A 19,732-nucleotide genomic window follows, 5' to 3' on the forward strand; every position below is an offset into this window, starting at 1 on the left:
GAAATCATTTCGGAATAATCTTGTTTGCTTTGCATCTGTGAGCAAACCTCAGGTGTTGTCTACCACGGGCAATAAAGATGAAATCCTTCTGTAGTCTCGCAACCATATCGTATGTTGGTTGGCCAAGAAAAGGTCACCTCCGTGCATGTGCAAGGGGTCACCTCCTCACCACTGCCCGAACCTTGCTAACTCGCGCCTGGACACACTCTAGCTCTGCAGGTGAAAGACTCACAGAGATCACCAGGGTCAAAGTGGACCTTGCGAGGTGCGGCTATCCCATCGACATCTTTGACAGGTGTGACCTACAGGCACGTGACAACGTGGCGACCAACAGTAACGTCAACAGTGGTGAGTCATCCACGAGGGCATTTATCCCATACTACCCCAACCTGTCACAACAGATCGATCGAATCCTAAAATCACATGGGATAAAGTGCATCCAACTCCCAGGCAAGAAACTGCGTTCTCTCATTTCCAACGTGAAACCACCTGTCCCCACCCTTCTGCAGAGCGGTTTTGTCTATCGCATCTCTTGCCGTGACTGCACTAGCTGCTACTTTGGAGAGACTGGCCGTCGGCTCGAGAAACGTCTCTCAGAACATAAAAGGGCGATCTGTTTGGCAGATGTGGAACACTCAGCTATTGCCGAGCATGTCTGGACAACCCACCACGACATTGACCCACACCGCGATGTCGTGGTTGTGGAGAGGTCCCACCATTACCTATGGCGCACCTGGTTGGAATCGTTAAACATAAAATTCTCGGATACCTCTTTGAACAGGAACAGTGGTTGTCAAGTTAATCCCATCACAGAAGCAATAATTCTGTCCCTAGACAAACGCTGGCTGCGTCACCACCATACGTCACAGCCACAAACTTCAACTTCAAACAAATAGCCACGCGCCTCACGCACCAACTTGGCAGTGCACATCTCCATTCTAACTGTCATTTAATATATTTTCTGTTTAACTGAAGAAGGCTGTCTACTCAGCCGAAAGCGCTTTTGTATATTAACCGTTCTTTGTATGTATGTTCTAGTATTAAACCGCTCTGAGGAATTATAATTTTTTCATTTCAATAATATGAATCCGGAGCGCATAGGCCTCTTTCACCATATTCGGACTATTCTTGGCCAACCAACATACGATATGGTTGTGAGACTACAGAAGGATTTCATCTTTATAGCCCGTGGCAGACAACACCTGAGGTTTGCTCACAGATGCAAAGCAAACAAGATTATTCCGAAAGGATTTCGGTACAAACCACTGTTTTCTAATGAGTGTATGCAACGTGCCTGTCGGAACTTCGGCTTCAAGACTCTGCTCATATGGATTGGCAGCCTCCACCGTGACATACAGCGTGCTTCAGTGAGCAAAGCAGCCCTACTAGTCGACCTTAAGGCACTGATTCCCGATCCTATTTACACCAATGTAATCAATACTTTATGCTACCAGGCCGTCAGAGAATCAGATCGTTATTGTGCCCGACAGAAACGTAAGTTCAATACTTAATTAATGAATCCCGTCAATTTCATCACCAGCATAATGCCCCTTCCACAGGTTGCACAGATTTCGTATTGAACCTGAGCAACAAGCAGTTATCTGCAGAACAAATAGACCTATTGACTCTTGGCATGGTATTTGCCATTCTTCCAAGGTAACCACCGATCACTGACATCGCCTTAGGCGTGGAAACATGTTTATCACACCTCCCAAAAGATGTGGCCAACACAATCCGCTTAAAGACCGCAGCAGTTCTACACCATGCTCGCCCCGTCTCTTCAAACCTCAGCCATATGCAGATTTCTACCCTCAAGGCACTAAAACGGGATTCGTCCATCGTCATTCTACCGGCGGACAAAGGCCATCGTACGGTTGTAATGAACCGCGCTGATTACGTGGCGAAAGCCTTACTGCTTTTGCGAGACACTTCCGTCTACAAACCCTTAACCGTTACCCCCAGCAGAGCATTGGAACGATGGGAGTCAGAGGTGAATATCCTCATCGATAGTTGGCTCAAACAGGGGAAGATAACACAGTCAACCCGTAATCACCTCCGTGCCTCTGGGTGTCAGATCCCACGGTTTTACGGCCTGCCAAAGGTACACAAAGAAGACACACCACTAAGACCAATTGTATCCTGCTGTGGATCACGGACTTACGAGTTGTCTAAGTTTGTCTCGAGGCTTCTTTCTCCTCTAGTTGGCAAGACCACCTACACCGTCTCCAACAGTATTGAGTTCATAGAAAGGATCCGCACTATATCCATCTCACAAGATCAAGTCATGGCATCGTTCGATGTAATATCCCTCTTTACCTCCATCCTAGTGGAACTTGCCATCTCTTGTGCAAAACAACTCTTGGACAATGATGAAACCCTTAGCGACAGAACCAGACTGACACCTGATGACATTTCCACCGCCCTCAGACTGTGCTTAACAGGAGGTGCAATCATGTTTAGCGACTCAATGTACCAGCAGGTGCATGGCACAGCCATGGCCAATTTACCAACTTCCGGTCAGCACATGCACGGGGTCACCTCCTCACCACTGCCCGAACCTTGCTAACCCTGTCAGTTTGGTCACGGCAAACATCGTGATGGAGGAGTTAGAGGGACGTGCGTTTACACACGCACCAGATTACATCGCCTTTTGGTGTCGCTATGTAGACGATGTGTTCGTAGTTATCCCTAGAGACTCAGGTCAGCGAATCCTAACCCACCTCAACTCACTATCGCCCTTCATAAAATTCACGATTGAGCTGGAGTCGAAAAACACCATCCCATACCTAGATACCCTCGTCCAGCGCGAAGACACATGCTTGAAGACGACAGTTTATCGTAAACCTATGTGTGCTGGCCAATTTACCAACTTCCGGTCAGCACACGCACGGGGTCACCTCCTCACCACTGCCCGAACCTTGCTAACTCGCGCCTGGACACACTCTAGCTCTGCAGATGAAAGATGCACAGAGATCACCAGGGTCAAAGTGGACCTTGCGAGGTGTGGCTATCCCATCGACATCCTCGACAGGTGTGACCTACAGGCACGCGACAACATGGTGACCAATAGTAACGTCAACAGTGGTGAGTCATCCACGAGGGCATTTATCCCATACTACCCCAACCTGTCACAACAGATCGGTAGAATCCTAAAAATCACATAAAATAAAGTGCATCCAACTCCCAGGCAAGAAACTGTGTTCTCTCATTTCCAACGTGAAAACACCTGTCCCCACCCTTCTGCAGAGCGGTTTGGTCTATCGCATCTCTTGCCGTGACTGCACTAGCTGCTACTTTGGAGAGGCTGGACGTCGGCTCGAGAAACGTCTCTCAGAACATAAAAGGGCGATCCGTTTGGCAGATGTGGAACACTCAGCTATTGCCGAGCATGTCTGGACAACCCACCATGACATTGACCCACACCGCGATGTCGTGGTTGTGGACAGGTCCCACCATTACCTACGGCGCACCTGGTTGGAATCGTTAAACATAAAATGCTCGGATACCTCTTTGAACAGGAACAGTGGTTGTCAAGTTAACCCCATCACAGAAGCAATAATTCTGTCCCTAGACAAACGCTGGCCGCGTCACCACCATACGTCACAGCCACAAACTTCAACCTCAAACAATTAGCCACGCGCCTCACGCACCAACTTGGCAGTGCACATCTCCATTCTAACTGTCATTTAATATATTTTCTGTTTAACTGAAGAAGGCTGTCTACTCAGTCGAAAGCTCTTTTGTATATTAACCGTTCTTTGTATGTATGTTCTAGTATTAAACCGCTCTGAGGAATTATAATTTTTTCATTTCAAGAACTTCATAGTTGACTGCATAATTACTCCCACAAGTTTTTTTTCATTTTCCACTACCCTGAGTACCACAAACTTGGTACATTAATCTGGGATTACTGCTTCCCATATATAGAGCACCTTGAAATTGTCAATGTTAAACTTTAATTGCATTTTTCAGTCCATTTGCCCAATTTTTTCTAGACCTTGTTGCAGTAGCATACCTTGATTACTATCATTAACCACCCTGCCAATTTTTCTATCATCTGCAACCTTAGACATTAAGCCTGATACACCTACATCAATATCACTAATAAATAGAGAAAACAATGGGCCAAGGTCCTTCAGGAATTAATGTTATTAGTGGAACCCTGGAGGATTCCACTAATAACATTAATCCACGAAGAACCACTTTGATACCCACCCTCTGTCTTATCCCATTCAACCATCCCTTTATCCATAGTGGAAATTTGCCCTTAATGTCACGCTGCTCCAATCTGTACAGCAGTCTGTTACGGGCAACAGTAGTATTAAAAGCTTTTCTGAAATCCAAGTATATGATATCAAAATTATTTTCAGCATCCAGTCCTTTGTTTTTTATTTAAATAAGAGATATTGTCCTCCCCGAATGTTACCACCTTGTCGCGGTGGGAAGGCTTGAGCATCCTGATTACCCAGAGAGCTATGCTGGCGGTAGCTAGACTACCGGTAGGGCCATCCTAGCTAGACAGGTCAAAGGGTAGGGATCAGACGAAGAGTAATATACTGGTCCTCTAGGTTGGGGATTGTGTGGGAGGCTGGTTTCCTCCCAATGTAAAAAAAATAAAAGCTCAAAGAGGAAAACCAAACAGACAAAGGGACTCAACTCAGACTGGGAAATGGAAACGAAAAGGAATAATGGACATTTTAAATATTGTAACATGGAACATAAGAGGAGGATTAGGATATAAAGAAGTCGAACTACTTAAACATTTAAAACAGAAGAAAGTAAATATAGCAGTAATAACAGAAACAAAGAAAAAATTAAAAGGTACGAAAGCTTATGATTATTATACAATGATATACAGTGGAGTAGATCAAAAGGAAAGAGCTAGTGGAGGGGTAGCAATACTAATAGATCAGAAATGGAAAACCAAAACACAGAGCTAAACATTTATAAATAATAGAATAATAACAGTAAGATTTAAATTAGACAGAAGTTATTTATGTATAATTGGAATTTATGCTCCAGAAGATGGAAAAGAGGAAGAAACAGATAAATTTTATTTAAAGTTACAAAAAGAACTAGATAAGAATGTAAAAAAGGACCATGTAGTTATTTTGGGAGATTATAATGCTCGGGTAGGGAATAAGCCAATAAAAAATATTATGGGATGTTATGGAGAAAATGAAGTAAATGGAAATAAATTAAGAGATTTTGAAACATTTAATAATTTAAAGAATAGCAAATATATTTTTTAGAAAATGTGATATACATAAATATACATGGTCGGCAAGAGGTACACAATCAATAACAGACTATGTAATAGTAAATCAAAAATTAGCAAAATAATGTCGAGATACTAGGGTGTTTAGAGGATATGATATTAATTCAGATCATTTTTAGTGGCTTCAAAAATAGAGTTACGGGCTAAATGGAAGAAGAGAAAAGCTATTAAACAGGGGAAGGAGGAGTTGGGTCATAAAGTATATCTATTTCAAGAGGAAAGTACAGGCACACCTCGGTTAATGTTACCTCTGATAACAAAGCTTCAATATAACGAAGTCTGCAATTTCAAGCCCCATTTAACATAAAAAAATATTCCAGTTTAATCACCTGAAATCTAAACAAACTGAAGAAATTACGGAAACCTTTGGGGCTTCTCGTGGTTGGTTCGAGAAATTTAAAAAACGGGCCAGGATTCATAGCGTAAAATTAACAGGAGAAGCTGCAAATAAGTTTCCAGAAAAACTAAAGGAAATAATTGAACGTGAAAATTTTCCACCAAATTTGGTGTTCAGTGTTGACGAAAGCGGTTTGTTCTGGAAACGGCTACCAACAAAAAGCTTCATTTCTATTGAAGAAAAATCAGCTGCTGGGTTCAAAGCAGCCAAAGACCGTTTAACGTTACTCTTTGGATCAAATGCCTCTGGCGATTAAAAATTAAAATTGTTATTAGTTTACCATTCAGAAAATCTGAGGGCGTTAAAAGATAACAAAAATGAATTTACCTGTAATATGGAAAGCAAATAGAAAAGCGTGGGTTACCAAGGAGTTATTTACTGATTGGTTTGTTAACCACTTTTGTCCTGAAGTAAAACGGTATTGTCAAAAAAACAACTTTGAAGAAAAAGCTCTTTTGTTGTTAGACAATGCTCTGGGACATCCTACTGATCTTAACACGTTGGACACATGCATTCCTGTCAAAGTTGTGTTTCTTCCAGCAAACACAACTTCCCTGATTCAACCATTAGATCAGGGAGTAATAGCATCATTTAAAGCTTATTATCTGCGTCGAACATTAAGCAATTTAACTGAACTAGAGGATAAAGAGGAAATGACAGTTAAAACTTTTTGGAAAAACTACACCATTTAAAACGCAATTGAAAACATTGATAGTTCTTGGAAAGAAGTCACTAAGAAATGCTTAAATGGAGTTTGGCGCAAAATATGGCCAGAAGTTGTACTAGAAGAAGAAAATAACATCCAAGAAATTAGAAATGAAGTTATCCAGATGGCTCAATCAATAGGTTTCGAAAATGTCGATGAAGAAGATGTTAGAAATTTATTGAATGCAGAAGATGATGGTTTTTCAGTGGAAGATTTAGAAAACCTTGTTAGCAACGAAGACAAAGATAATGAAGACGAAGTTAAAGAAGTTCCTGCAGAAAAAGTGTTAACAACCAAAGATTTAAAAAGGTGCTTAAATGACAGTGAAAACGTTTTAAATTTTTTTAGTGAAAATGATCCTGATTTACGAAGAAGTTTTATTGTTAAGCGATCAGTGTTAAATGCAATAACTCCGTATAAGCAATTGTTAAATGAAAGAGAAAAAAAGCATAAGCAATCAACTTTAGACTCATATTTTAAAATGTGATTTCACTTTGTATGTAAGTTGACTGTTTATTTAATAAAACTTCTCTTTGTTCAAAAAAAAAGCTTTTAATTTTCTTTATGTAGGAACATATCCCTATTCTGGCCATAGTATTTTTACCTCTGAAAACGAAGTTTCGCTTAACAAAGTAATTTCGTGGAACGCATCCTATTCGTTATTCGAGGTATGCCTGTATACAAAATTTATATGAAAAAAGGATTAAAGACGAAATAAGTAAAACATTGGAGAGAGAACAAATAGAAGAGGAATGGAATAATATACGAAATATAATTCAAAAGACAGCAAAAGAGACACTAGGACAATTCAGGAAAAACTATAAGGGGGGGGGTAAAGATATGGAATGAAGAAATAGCTAAAACAGTTAAAAAACAGTTAAAACATATCTGTTGTAGTTCTTGGAGGTGGTTTTGATCTCGCCATCGTTGTCTTGGTCGACCCACATCTCTCTTACCTGTAGGTTTGTAGTTAAAAGCTAATTTTGGGATCTGGTCTGGGTTCATTCTTTCTATGTGGCTGATCCATTTTTCCTGATACCGTTTTATGTCATTTACAATGTTATCTACTTTTAATTTCTCGCAGATATCTATATTTCTTTGATGGTCTAGTCTTGTAAAGCCTAATAATGGTCTTAAAAATTTCATTTGTGCTGCTTCTAGTTTGTGTGCATATTTCTTATTCATGACCCAAGTCTCACAACTGTAGAAGAGGGTTGGTTTTGAAGTGATGTTGTGCAGTCGTAATTTTGTTTCGGTTGTCATTTGTTTTCCGAAGTGGCGTTTAATCGTTCCATTCATTTTATTATATTTTTGTAGTTTAGTGTGGATGTCTTTCCCTTCGTTTGATATTAATTTCCCAAATAGGTGAAGTCAGATATTTGTTCTATTTTTTTATTTTATCATCAATAACAATTTTGACTCTTTGTATGATCTTTCCACATAATCCCATAGATTTTGTTTTTGAGGTGGAGATTTTCACCTCGTACTCTTTACCTATTTTATTAAGTTCATTTGCTGCTATCTGTAGTTCATCTTCAGATTTTGCGATTATAACTTGATCATAAGCATATAATATAGTTTGGATTTTATTCCTGTTGTTCAACTGTATTCCGTTGTTAATTGTTTGTTTCCATTCTTTAAGAATTTTATTGATGTAGATATTAAATAAATTTGGTGATAGTCCACATCCTTGTTTCACTCCTTTATTGGTGTTAATTGGTTCTGATAGTTGGCCATTAGAATATTTTATACAGACTTTTGAATTTTTATATAGGCTTTGGATCGCTTTCCGGAGTTGGGTTAGGATATTTTCTTCACGTAGAATCTGCCAAAGTTTTTCCCGGTTTACATTGTCATATGCTTTTTCATAATCAATAAAGAGCAGAAATGTTGGTATATTGAATTCTCTTCTTTTCTCCAAAATTTGTTGTAGTGAGAAAATGGCATCTATTGTGGCTTTCTGAACCCACATTGTTCTTCTTCTAAGAATTGTTCACTGTGTTTATTAAGTTTATTCTTTAGTATATTAGAGTATAGCTTTGCAGCAGTTGACAGCAGTGTTATCCCTCTGTAGTTATTAGGGTTATTTCTGGAGCCTTTTTTGTGTAAATTGATTACTATTCCTGTTTCCCAATCTTTGGGTATCTGTTGCTTATGCCATATGATGTTAAATAATTTTAATAGTGTGTTTTTTAGTAAGGTGCCTCCATATTTAAATAGTTCTACATTCAAATTGTCTATGCCTGGGCTTTTTTGGTTTTTTGATTTTTGTAATATTAACTCTAGTTCTTCCATTGTTATATTTTCTTCATCTTTGGTTATCACGGATTCATCTTCCACTTCCCTAGTGCCTGGGTTATACCATAGTTTGGAATAGTGTTGCTTCCGTTCTGCTTGGGAGATGGAGTTGGTTTTTATTTGATCATTTGTGTCTAGTTGTAATTTCTTAAAAATTTTGAAACCTCTTCTCTGTGGGCCCGTGATATCACGTTCTAAAGATTTAACAAATTTATCCCAGTCATCTCGTCGGATTCTTCTAGTTAGTTTTCTGACTTCTGCTCTAAGCTTTTTATATTTTATGTGTAGATGTAGATCTTTAGTTTGTAGGAACAGTTTATAGGTCTTTTTTTTTCTCATTGATTGTTTGTTTCAATTCTTCATTCCAAGTTCTTAGCCAGTTTTTATTTTTTATAGGTTTATATACAAGACTTTCTTCAGCAGCTCCCAGAATTGATTTTTTCATGTTTGACCAGATTTCCTCAACATTATCACTTTCATCTGATTTGAGTTTATCTTTCAATCGACTTTCATACAGGAATTTAGTGCTTTCATCTTCCAACAAATGTATTTTTAATTTCTTAGTAGTTTTTGTTGGTATTTTCTTATTTTTATTAAGATAATTTCTTTTTAACAAGATAAATATCTTAAATATATACAAAACAGGACAAGTGAGAAATGAAGAAATATAAAAACAAGAATGCAATAAAACTAAAGATATAATAAGGAAGGCTAAAGCAGAGTCATGGGATAGATTTATAAGCACAATAGAACATGATGCTCATGAAAGACAAAATTTGGCATATAAAATGATGAAACACTTGAATAGCACAGAGAAAGACATTTCAAGAATAAATATAATAAAGGAAGAACAATGGAAAAAACATTATGAAGAATTGTGGAAAGACCCAACATATCAAATAGAAGAGATACAGTTAGACACAGTTAGTGACATAGATCCGATAACGAAGGAAGAATTGGAAAAGGCATTGAAAGCTACAAAAAAATAGGAAAGCAATAGGAATGGATGGAATAAATACAGAACTGATCAAGTATGGAGGAAGTTTTTTAAATGACAGAATACTAAATTTATTTAATAAATGTTGAGAACAATATAAAATACCAGAAGAATGGAAGCCAGCAAAAATTATTTCAATATTTAAAAAAGGAAATAGAAATGATACAAAGAATTATGGAGGGATTAGCATACTAAATATGGAATGAAGAAATAGCTTTAGCTATTTCTTCATTTCATATCTTTACCCCCCCCACTCTTCTTATAGTTTTTCCTGAATTGTCCTAGTGTATATAAAATGTATAGCAAAATAATAAATAATAGAATTAAAATTATCTCTGATGAAATATTAATAGAAGAACAGGCAGGATTCAGAAAGAGAAGTTCATGCACAGATAATATATTTATATTAAAACAAATAATAGAAAAACGAAAAGAGTTTAATTTAGAAACGCATTTAGCATTTATAGATTAGGAAAAAAGTATCTGATCGAGTAAACAGATGAAAACTATGGAACATACTGAGTAATAAAGGATACCCAAAGCACCTTACAAAAATAATAGAGTTTATTAAGGAACAAAAATAGTAATAGATATAGGTAATAAATTAACAGAAGAAAGAATAATAAATCAAGAAGTTAGACAGGGATGTAGCTAGTCACCAACGTTGTTTAACATATATATAGAGAACATTAGCATTAGTAGAGGCATATGATGCAAGAAAGCAAGCTTACGCAGCATCAGCCAAAAAAAAAAAAAAAAACTTCCACTTCACCCCTCCGTTCGTTTGAAATACCTGTCCAGCTCAGCCTTAAATTTATTTAGGCTATCAACTTCAGAGTTCAGTGTCGGCATTCGAGGTGAGCGGATGCACTTAGTCAGGGCTCCTCAGTTAAGTGGTTTACTTTTGGATAGTGCTTTTAAATATTTGATTTATTTAGATATTGTTGGATTATTTTGTTAGGTTTTCCTGTAACAGTTTGATTTTAATAATATTATAGATATAATTTTGTAAAGTTAACTTTCATTAATATTTATTTAATTTTATAATGGTAGTTACGAGATCTGCCTTAAACACGTCACAGGGTATCGTGACTCACATGGAAATAGCCGATGGCGATTTACGGGTGAGTAATGATTTAATCCGTTGTGGAACCTGTGGAATGTTTTCCAAGGTCGACCTGGTGACTAATCCTACCTCACCTGGGGATTCTTTTCTTTGTGATCGATGTAAGGAGTGCACCGATCTTAAATTACAATTTGGTGCACTGATGGAACAATATGAGTCTCTGAAAAAAACAGGTGCTTGCCCTCCAGAATAATGCATCTGGGAGCTCATCGGGGACTCAAGACTCCAGCAATCTACCAAGTGATGCACACCCAATTCGAGCCTCAAAACAGAAAAACCAAGTGCAAACTACTCTGGTTAAAAAGGACATTGTTTTATTAGGAGACGCCATTGTCAGGGAAATGGGGAATATTTTTTGTAATAAGGATAGGTGGACTAGAACCAGGGTATGTCTGCCGGGAGCAACTATTGATGATGTCACCAACAGATTGTCAGATTTTAAAGAGGGTAAAGAGAATATTATTATTCATGCAGGGACTAATGATATTAAACGTACACGATCTGACGATTTGTTGGAAAAATACAGGACCATGCTGAGGAAATGTCGCGAGCTAGGCCATAATGTCTATGTGTCTGTAATTCTGCCCAGACACGATAGGAGGGATTATATGTTAAGAGCCTTGTGGATTAACTCAAGGCTTGAAGGAATCTGCAAGGCTTTAGAGGGGAAATTTTTATCAGCATGGCCGACACTTGTAGGTAGAAGGAATTTGTTTTGTAGAGATGGGATACACTTAAACAAAGGTGGTGCAAAAGTTTTTGCCAGTATTATTGAGGATACCTTAAAGATTCAGGGAAACTGCTAGTTAGGGGGGATGTGGGTAATACTGACACGTGTTTATTTGATAATATTAGCATTTTTAGCATTAGCATTAGTAGAGGTATTTGATGCAAGAAAGCAAGCTTATGCAGCATCAGCAAAAAAAAAAAAAATAAATAAATAAATAAATAAATAAAAAATAACCACTTCCACTTCATCCCCTCTGTTCATTCGAAATACCTGTCCAGCTGAGCCTTAAACTTATTCAGGCTATCAACCTCGAGGACAAGGGATGGATGTCTGTTCCTCCAACCAACCACCCGCTGGCTAAAGGCAAATTTCCTCACATCTATCCTACATCTGTCTTTCCTCAATTTGAATTTATGCCCTCTCAGGTGATTATTCTGAGCAAGAGGAAGACTACCATCAGCATTCAGCATGCTCAAACCATTCAAGGCTTTATACAACCCTAGTCTCCAGACACTGTAATTTGCAAAACTTAAGCCTTTCTTCATAAGAGCACCCCTTTGTTCCATTCACCAATCTTGTTGCCGTTGTCTGTACTCATTCCAGCATCTCTACATCCTTCTTGAAATGAGGTCTCCAGACCTGTATACAGTACTCTAGGTGTGGCCTGACCATTGCCTTATACAAGGGAATAATCACCTCCTTATCCCTACTAGAAAAATTCCTGCTAGAAAAAGTGAATTTGGAAATTATTGACCTGTCAGTCTGACTTCAGTAATAGGGAAAATCATGGAGGCAATGATCGAGGGTGGAATTCAGGATTATTTGGATCGAATTGAAATTCTCAAAGATACTCAGCATGGTTTTGTAAAGGGAAAATCATGTTTAACAAATCTGGTTCGCTATTTCGAAAGGGTCACTCACGAGCTGGATTTAGGAAATAATTTCGACATTGTTTATTTAGATTTTAGCAAAGCTTTTGACTCAGTCCCACATGAGCGGTTGCTTTATAAGCTGAAACAGGTTGGAATCACTGGGAAAATCCTTAGATGGATAGAAGGATGGCTTCAGGGCAGGAGGCAGAGGGTTTTGATAAATGGCTATTCCTCAGATTGGGTTGATGTAAGAAGTGGGGTTCCCCAAGGATCAGCATTAGGACCACTGTTGTTTTTAATTTTCATAAATGACATGATGTCAAAATTGTTAGAGTAGTTAATGATCACTGTCAAGCTGAGCTTCTTCAGAGAGACCTAGATAGACTTCAGGATTGGTCAGAAAAATGGAAGCTATGCTTTAATCCAACAAAGTGTATGGTATTACACCGGGAAACAGTAATCCCAAAATAACTTATTCACTTGGTGGATTTCAACTAAACCCAGTACTGGAGGAAAGGGACTTGGGTGTTACGATACGGTCAGACATGAAATTCTCTGAGCATTGTAAACAGGTTGCAAGGAAGGCCCATGGTGTCCTATGAATGATCTATCGAACTTTTGCAAGTAGAGATAGGGACGTGATAATCCCATTATATAAGGTTTATGTTAGCCCACACTTAGAATACTGTGTTCTTCAAGTATGGAGACCACACCTAAAGAAAGACATCGAGCTTCTTGAAAGGGTGCAAAGACGGGTAACTAATGCTAACTCGCCTGGTGAGATCGGCAAAAGAGCGTCCTTATGAAGAAAGACTTTGAATATGTGGGTTGCAGAGTTTGGAAACTAGACATCTTAGAGGAGATTTGATTGAGGTGTTTAAGGCTCTGAGAGGCATCAGTAAAATGAATGAGGATGAAATTTTCAAGATTATAAATGATGCTAGAACTAGGGGACATAAATTCAAGTTACGGGGGGGAGTGTTTAGATTGGACTGCAGGAAGTTTTATTTTAGCCAGCGAGTTATAAATTACTGGAATAAGTTGCCTTCATGGGTGGTAGAGGCCGACAGTTTGGGGAAATTCAAAGGTCATCTGGATAGTACTTTTGGGTAAGGGAAGCGCATAGGATGATAGGTTTAATTTCCTTTTTTTTTATTAATTATTATTATTTTTTTTTTTTTCCTTTTATCATTGTTTTGTTCGGATTTTTTTTTTTTTTTTTTTTTGGCTGGTGCAGAATATGCCACAGGCTTTCTTGCACCATGCGGCTATTACTAATACTAACTTCCACAACAAGGGATGGAAGTCTGTTCCACCAACCAACTACCCGCTGAAAAAAGGCAAATTTCTGCACATCTATCCTACATCTGTCTTTCCTCAATTTGAATTTATGCCCTCTCAGGCGATTATTCTGAGCAAGAAGAGGAATCCCATCAGTATTGAGCATGCTCAAACCATTCAAGGCTTTATACACCTCTATCAGATCACCTTGCCGGTGCCTAGTCTTCAGACACTATAATTTGCAAAACTTAAGCCTTTCTTCGTAAGAGCAACCCTTTGTTCCATTCACTAATCTTGTTGCCCTTCTCTGTACTCGTTCCAGCAGCTCTACATCCTTCTTGTAATGAGGACGCCAGACCTATATACAGTACTCAAGGTATGGCCTGACCATTGCCTTATACAAGGGAATAATCGCCTCCTTATCCCTGCTAGAAAAATTCCTGTAAATATCAATGATAAGACACCATGAACTACTCTTGCAGCCCGTCTGCACTGCTCAGAAAACTTCATATCTGCCTGCACAACCACCCCCAGGTCCCTTTCATTCTCTACCACTGTCAGTGTAGTACCACAGAGTTGATACGTGCTCTGGGGTTGCTGTTTCCCATATGTAGTACTTTACATTTGTCAATGTTAAACTTTATTTGCCACCTCTCAGCCCATCTGCTCACCCTTTCTAGATCCTGTTGCAGCAACATAGCGTCAGTAGCATCCTTAACAACCCTGCCAACATTTGTATCGTCTGCAAAATTGGACATTAAGCTTGATATACCATCATCAATATTATTTATAAATACAGAAAACAACAATGGACCCAACACTGAACCCTGAAGGACTCCACTAATAACATTAGTCCACGATGATCAGTGTCCATTGATTACCACTCTCTGTCTTCTCCACCTCAGCCACCCCTTTATCCATAGCAGCAATTTGCCTCCAATGCCACACTGCTCCAATTTGTGCAGCAGTCTTCCATGTGCAACAGTATCAAAAGCCTTTCTAAGATCCAAGTATATAATATCAAAGTTATTCCCTGCATCCAGTTCTTTTGTGACTGCTTCATAGTATCCAATCAAATTGCTCAGGCAAGACTTCCCTTTAACAAAACCATGCTGTGTCCAAGCTATAACTGAGGTCTTGTCTAGATGATCCTGCAGTGCTTCTTTAACCAGTGCCTCCATTAATTTTCCTGGAACAGAAGTTAAACTCACAGGTCTATAATTACTTGTGTCAGCCTTTGATCCTCCTTTGTGAATTGGGGTCATATTTGCACATCTCCAGTCTATGGGTACCTCCCCTGAGTCCAAGGAAGCTCTCATAATTATTGCTAACGGTTTGCTTTCTTCCTTTGCTGCCTCCTTTAATATAACTGGATAGATCCCATCCACCCCAGGTGCCTTTCTTGTGTTTATCTTCAACAGTTTCTCCTCCACTTTACTCTCAGTTATTACAAGATTATCTAGCTTACTGCCAGAGCTGAATACACCTCTGGCATTCCCCTTGCTGAATAACTCCTCATGTGTGAATGTCGATGCAAAATATTCATTTAGTTTGTTAGCTACCTGAGTAGTATCATCAACAGTTGAACCATCGATATCAAGTGGACCAATCTGATTCATCCCCTTCCTTCTAGAGTTTACATAAGTAAAGAACTCTTTGCTGTTTTTCTTTGCATCCCTTGCCAAAGATTTCTCATAATCTGCCTTCGCCTGCCTAATCTCCCTGGTAACTTGGTTACAGATCAACTTATATCTACCATAGGCTTCTGTGTCATGTGTTAATTTATATGTATCCAATGTACAAAGGGTACTAGGAAAGTTTTGCAATATGACGCAACAATGAATCACAGGAAGCTGCTTGTTGCTGCATGTTGAGACATGTTGATACGTGCATAGTAGCCGCCGCGCCAAGTCGATGGGCTCAGTTATTCATTAGTAGTGAGAGTGTAAAGTGCTTGCGATGGCATCGTGGTCACGAAATGAGATAAGGACAGTTTTGCGGTATAATTTCGTGCGTGGTTTAACCATAGACCAGTGCTTAGAAGAAATGACTCTTGCACTAGGTGATGATTGTCTACATCGTACAACGATATTCAGGTGGTATAGAGAATTCCAAAGGGGAAATTTCACTCTGGAGGATTCTGAGAGGCCGGGAAGGCCACGAGCGTCAGTTACGGAGGAAAACGTTACTGCTGTGAGGAAAATGCTTGACGAAAACAGGCGAGTGACCTGCCAACAGATAGAGGATACTTTGGGCCTAAATGCACCAGCAATTCGTTCGATTCTGCAAGATCATTTGCACGTGAAGAAACTTTGTTCTCTCTGGGTGCCGCATCAACTGACTGAAGAGCAGATGACACGACGTGTGACTTGGTGCCGGGAGATGTTAAAAAAGTTTGATAAGGGACAATCTCGGTATGTGAACAACATCGTGACAGGCGACGAGACTTGGCTGTACTATTACGATCTGCCGACCAAGGCTCAAAACAAAGTTTGTCTTTGATGATGACGACACACCCGTAATTGTCAGAAAATCCCGATCTGTAAAGAAGAAAATGATAGCTGTATTTTTCAAATCGAGTGGAATTGTGGAACGTGTCGTTTTGGACACGCAGAAGACAGTCACAGCTAAGTGGTATACTGAACAATGCCTGCCTAAAGTCATTGGATCTATGAAGAACCTGCGGCCAAAGTCAAGAACGGACACCTGGTACCTCCATCACGATAATGCTGCAGCTCACAGCGCCAAAGCCTGCACCGAATATTTGACCACGACAGGACTGAAACTTCTCGAGCACCCTCCCTACAGTCTAGACCTTGCTCCCTGCGACTTTGCACTGTTCCCGCATGTGAAAATGAAGCTAAAATGGAGGCGGTTTTCCAGTGATGAGGACCTTCTACGGGCTTGGGACAACGAGTGTGCTTTACTCCCTAGTGAAACTTGGCAGAACTGGTTTAAAGATTGGTTTCGGATGATGGAGAGGTGTATTGAATGTAGAGGAAATTACTTTGAAAAAATCAAATAAACAAAGCTGTATTGCAAAACTTTCCTAGTACCCTTTGTATTTTTGTTCTCTGCCATATGTCTCATTAGTTCATCTGACATCCATTTAGGCCTAAACCTTGAACAATAGACTTTTACCTTTTACCTTAAACCTTTCCATTTACATATCATTGATATGATTTGTAAATGGAAAAAAGAAATTAATACAGGAATATATATTTAAATACAAAGAATAGGATTAATATGCTGTTATTTTCAGATGATCAAGTAATTATTCAAGATAGTGTAGATAATTTACAAAGAGCTGTATTTAAATTAAACCAAATAACAGAAGAATATAAAGTTAAAATATCAACAATGAAAACCAAAACCCTGGCTTTTAAGCGGAAAAATACAGTGAGAACAAAAATAGTTATAGACAATAAAATACTAGAGCAAGTAAAACATTTTAAATATCTAGGATGTGATATAACATATGATGTCGAAGAAGATATGAACCAGAAATTGGCGAAATTTCAAAATATAGGTGGAACAATAAAAAGAACTCTGGCTGAGAAAACAAGGAAAGAAACAATTGAAATTTTACAAAGTAATGGCAATACCAACACTTCTTTATGGTTCTGAAACATGGATACCGAAACAAAGAGACACTAATAGAAGACAAGCTGCAGAAATGAAATTTTTAAGATATGTTGAAGGATGTACAAAATTAGATAAAATACCAAATGTAAATATTAGAAAGGAATTAAAGATTTACTCAATTAATGAAAAAATTATAGAATATAGACAAAGATGGAAAGAACAGGTAGAAAGAATGGAAGATAATAGATTCCCTAAATTAGCTTACACATATAGAGCAAAAGGAAAAAGAGACAGAGGAAGACCGAAGAAAAGATGGGCACAGCTCTTCGAGATCGGAAGGCGGATTGCCTAATCCGTGAAGGAAGATAAGATATTGTTCAAGATTTACACCTAAATGGATGCTGCCATCTATTAAAACTGTGTCTAGTTTAGTAGGAAACAAATAATAGATCACATACTAGATAAATTTCAAGACAATATGTACATGCAATGACACATTATTTGAAATGGTTCTTTTGAAAGGATGCACCTGACACACATTCTATTAAGGTCATACTGTGCTTACCTCCCAAATGAACTGAGAACTACAAAAACATGCGTAATTAAATACTTTAACTACTATTTATGGTTTATTTTAATTCTGCATGCACACAAATATGCATGAAGAAATTATATACACTCCAGTATTTTGACTAAATATCTTAAGGCAAAATCATCATATTAAAAACAATATCAGAAACTTACCATACAACTTTACATGGTTTGGGAATATATGGATCACTTAGGAATTTCCTTAAAATAGTAGTGCATGTTTCTCCCACCTCATCACTGGACAATGTTTCCAAGTACTCAGCTTCTTTTCCAGAAACAAAAGCAAGAAGAATATTTTCTGAAATGCGACTGAAGGAATATATCTTCCTAAACCAAGTCTTGTTAACATCATGTTCTTCTGTCTTATCCCACAGTGTGATTACTTCAGAAATGTCAGGGTTAAGAAATGGCCTGTCGTATTCAAGGTATATTTTATCTACCACTCCAAAGTGCAACTTTTGAATACATTCTAGTTTATATTCAGGCAGAGGAGGATGAAAAATTTCATTGGATTTTTCTTTTAATACTCCTAAAGGAAGTGTTACTATTACATGGTTAGCATGGAATTTTTTACCATTCTCACAGACAATTTCTATGTTTGTCACAGAACATGTCCCATTTTCTGCATAATTTACATTATCTTGTGAAGGACTAAGTGTTGTATTCTGTTCTGTACAATTGGACCCCATACCACCTAGTGGAACATCTGTTTCAGAATATTCTATACTACTTTGCTTGCACCTTCTGTTCCAATTAATATGCTGAACAGGATGATTTTTTAAAATACAGCTTGGAGGTAGAGCTTGTACTAAAAGATTAAGTAAAGAATAAAATCCATTTGGAAGTGTAATGTTACCTCCAGGTAGCTCAGTGTAACTACCAAAGTCACTGAGACCAGTATCATCCATTGAATGACAACCGGTTATACAAGTTTCCCGATTCAGAAGATGATCAAAAATCATACGTCTAATGTGTTGGTCATCTTTGTCTTCAAACTGCTGTAAATAAGCATTTATATCCATCTCTAAGTGTTTACCAACACTATTTCCCACTTGAGGAGGAGGATGAAAGTGCAACAAAAAATATTCTTCACATCGTTTACTGAACCAAAAATATGCACTATATACTTCTTCTACTATAGAAATAGGCACTCTCTTTCCTTCTTCTGTTGTAGCAAGAACTGTGTGAGGTTGTTGGTCACTATTTAATTGCACTAGGTGATTAGACAGAGCTAATTCATACATTGGATTGCCAAGAACTCCATGAATCCAGCAAGCTCCCAGTTCTACTCTGTTGCTTCCTGGAAAACAATTAAATAAATATTAAAAAAAAAAAAAAAAAAATTGACTGTTTCAGAAAAACATTATAAAATGGCCCAAACTGGCTACTCTAACAATTAAGAATCTTTATTGTATTGTATACTTAATAAGAATATGACAGTGCAACAACACATTTAAATTTTTCTTAAGAAATTCATTCATTCATTGTTAAAATGTTATGAATTGTTATGGTTAGGTTCTTGGAAAGCATCGTTATTTTACCACATGTTCACTACGTTCTCCATTTTGAAGATTGGTTAGTTGATTATTTTGATGTTTACCAGCACATCAACAATGGAGATCATAATGTGCTAGATCATTATTTAGTATATTATATTTTCTGTATGGGAACTAAATCCACATTTATGAAAATTAAATATTTATTCTGTGTATATCATCATTATTTACAGTATATGGTAGATGCCCAGGATATCAAGGAGGGTGATTTTTTCCTTCCTTTACATAATGATGTTAAGGTCCTTTGTCAATCATTTTCATATGCCAGGAATTTATCAATACATGTTAAATGTTTGGTTAGTGTTGTATGTTATA

General features: G+C 38.0%; 1 protein-coding gene across 1 annotated transcript in view; it reads right to left on the reverse strand.

The window, feature by feature from the left end:
- The window catches only part of LOC150085733 (peroxisomal N(1)-acetyl-spermine/spermidine oxidase-like), a 173,030-nt gene that overhangs the window by 94,303 nt on the left and 58,995 nt on the right, over window positions 1-19,732 (reverse strand). The window contains exon 2 of the mRNA XM_090374667.1: window positions 18,015-19,161. Within this exon, the coding sequence (XP_090230793.1) occupies window positions 18,015-19,161 (1,147 nt within the window). The remainder of the gene's footprint in view (window positions 1-18,014; window positions 19,162-19,732) is intronic.

This window comes from Mastigoproctus giganteus, chromosome 5, assembly GCF_048544385.1.
Source record: "Mastigoproctus giganteus isolate SK-2022 chromosome 5, ASM4854438v1, whole genome shotgun sequence".
Classification (NCBI taxonomy): Eukaryota; Metazoa; Arthropoda; class Arachnida; order Uropygi; family Thelyphonidae; genus Mastigoproctus; species Mastigoproctus giganteus.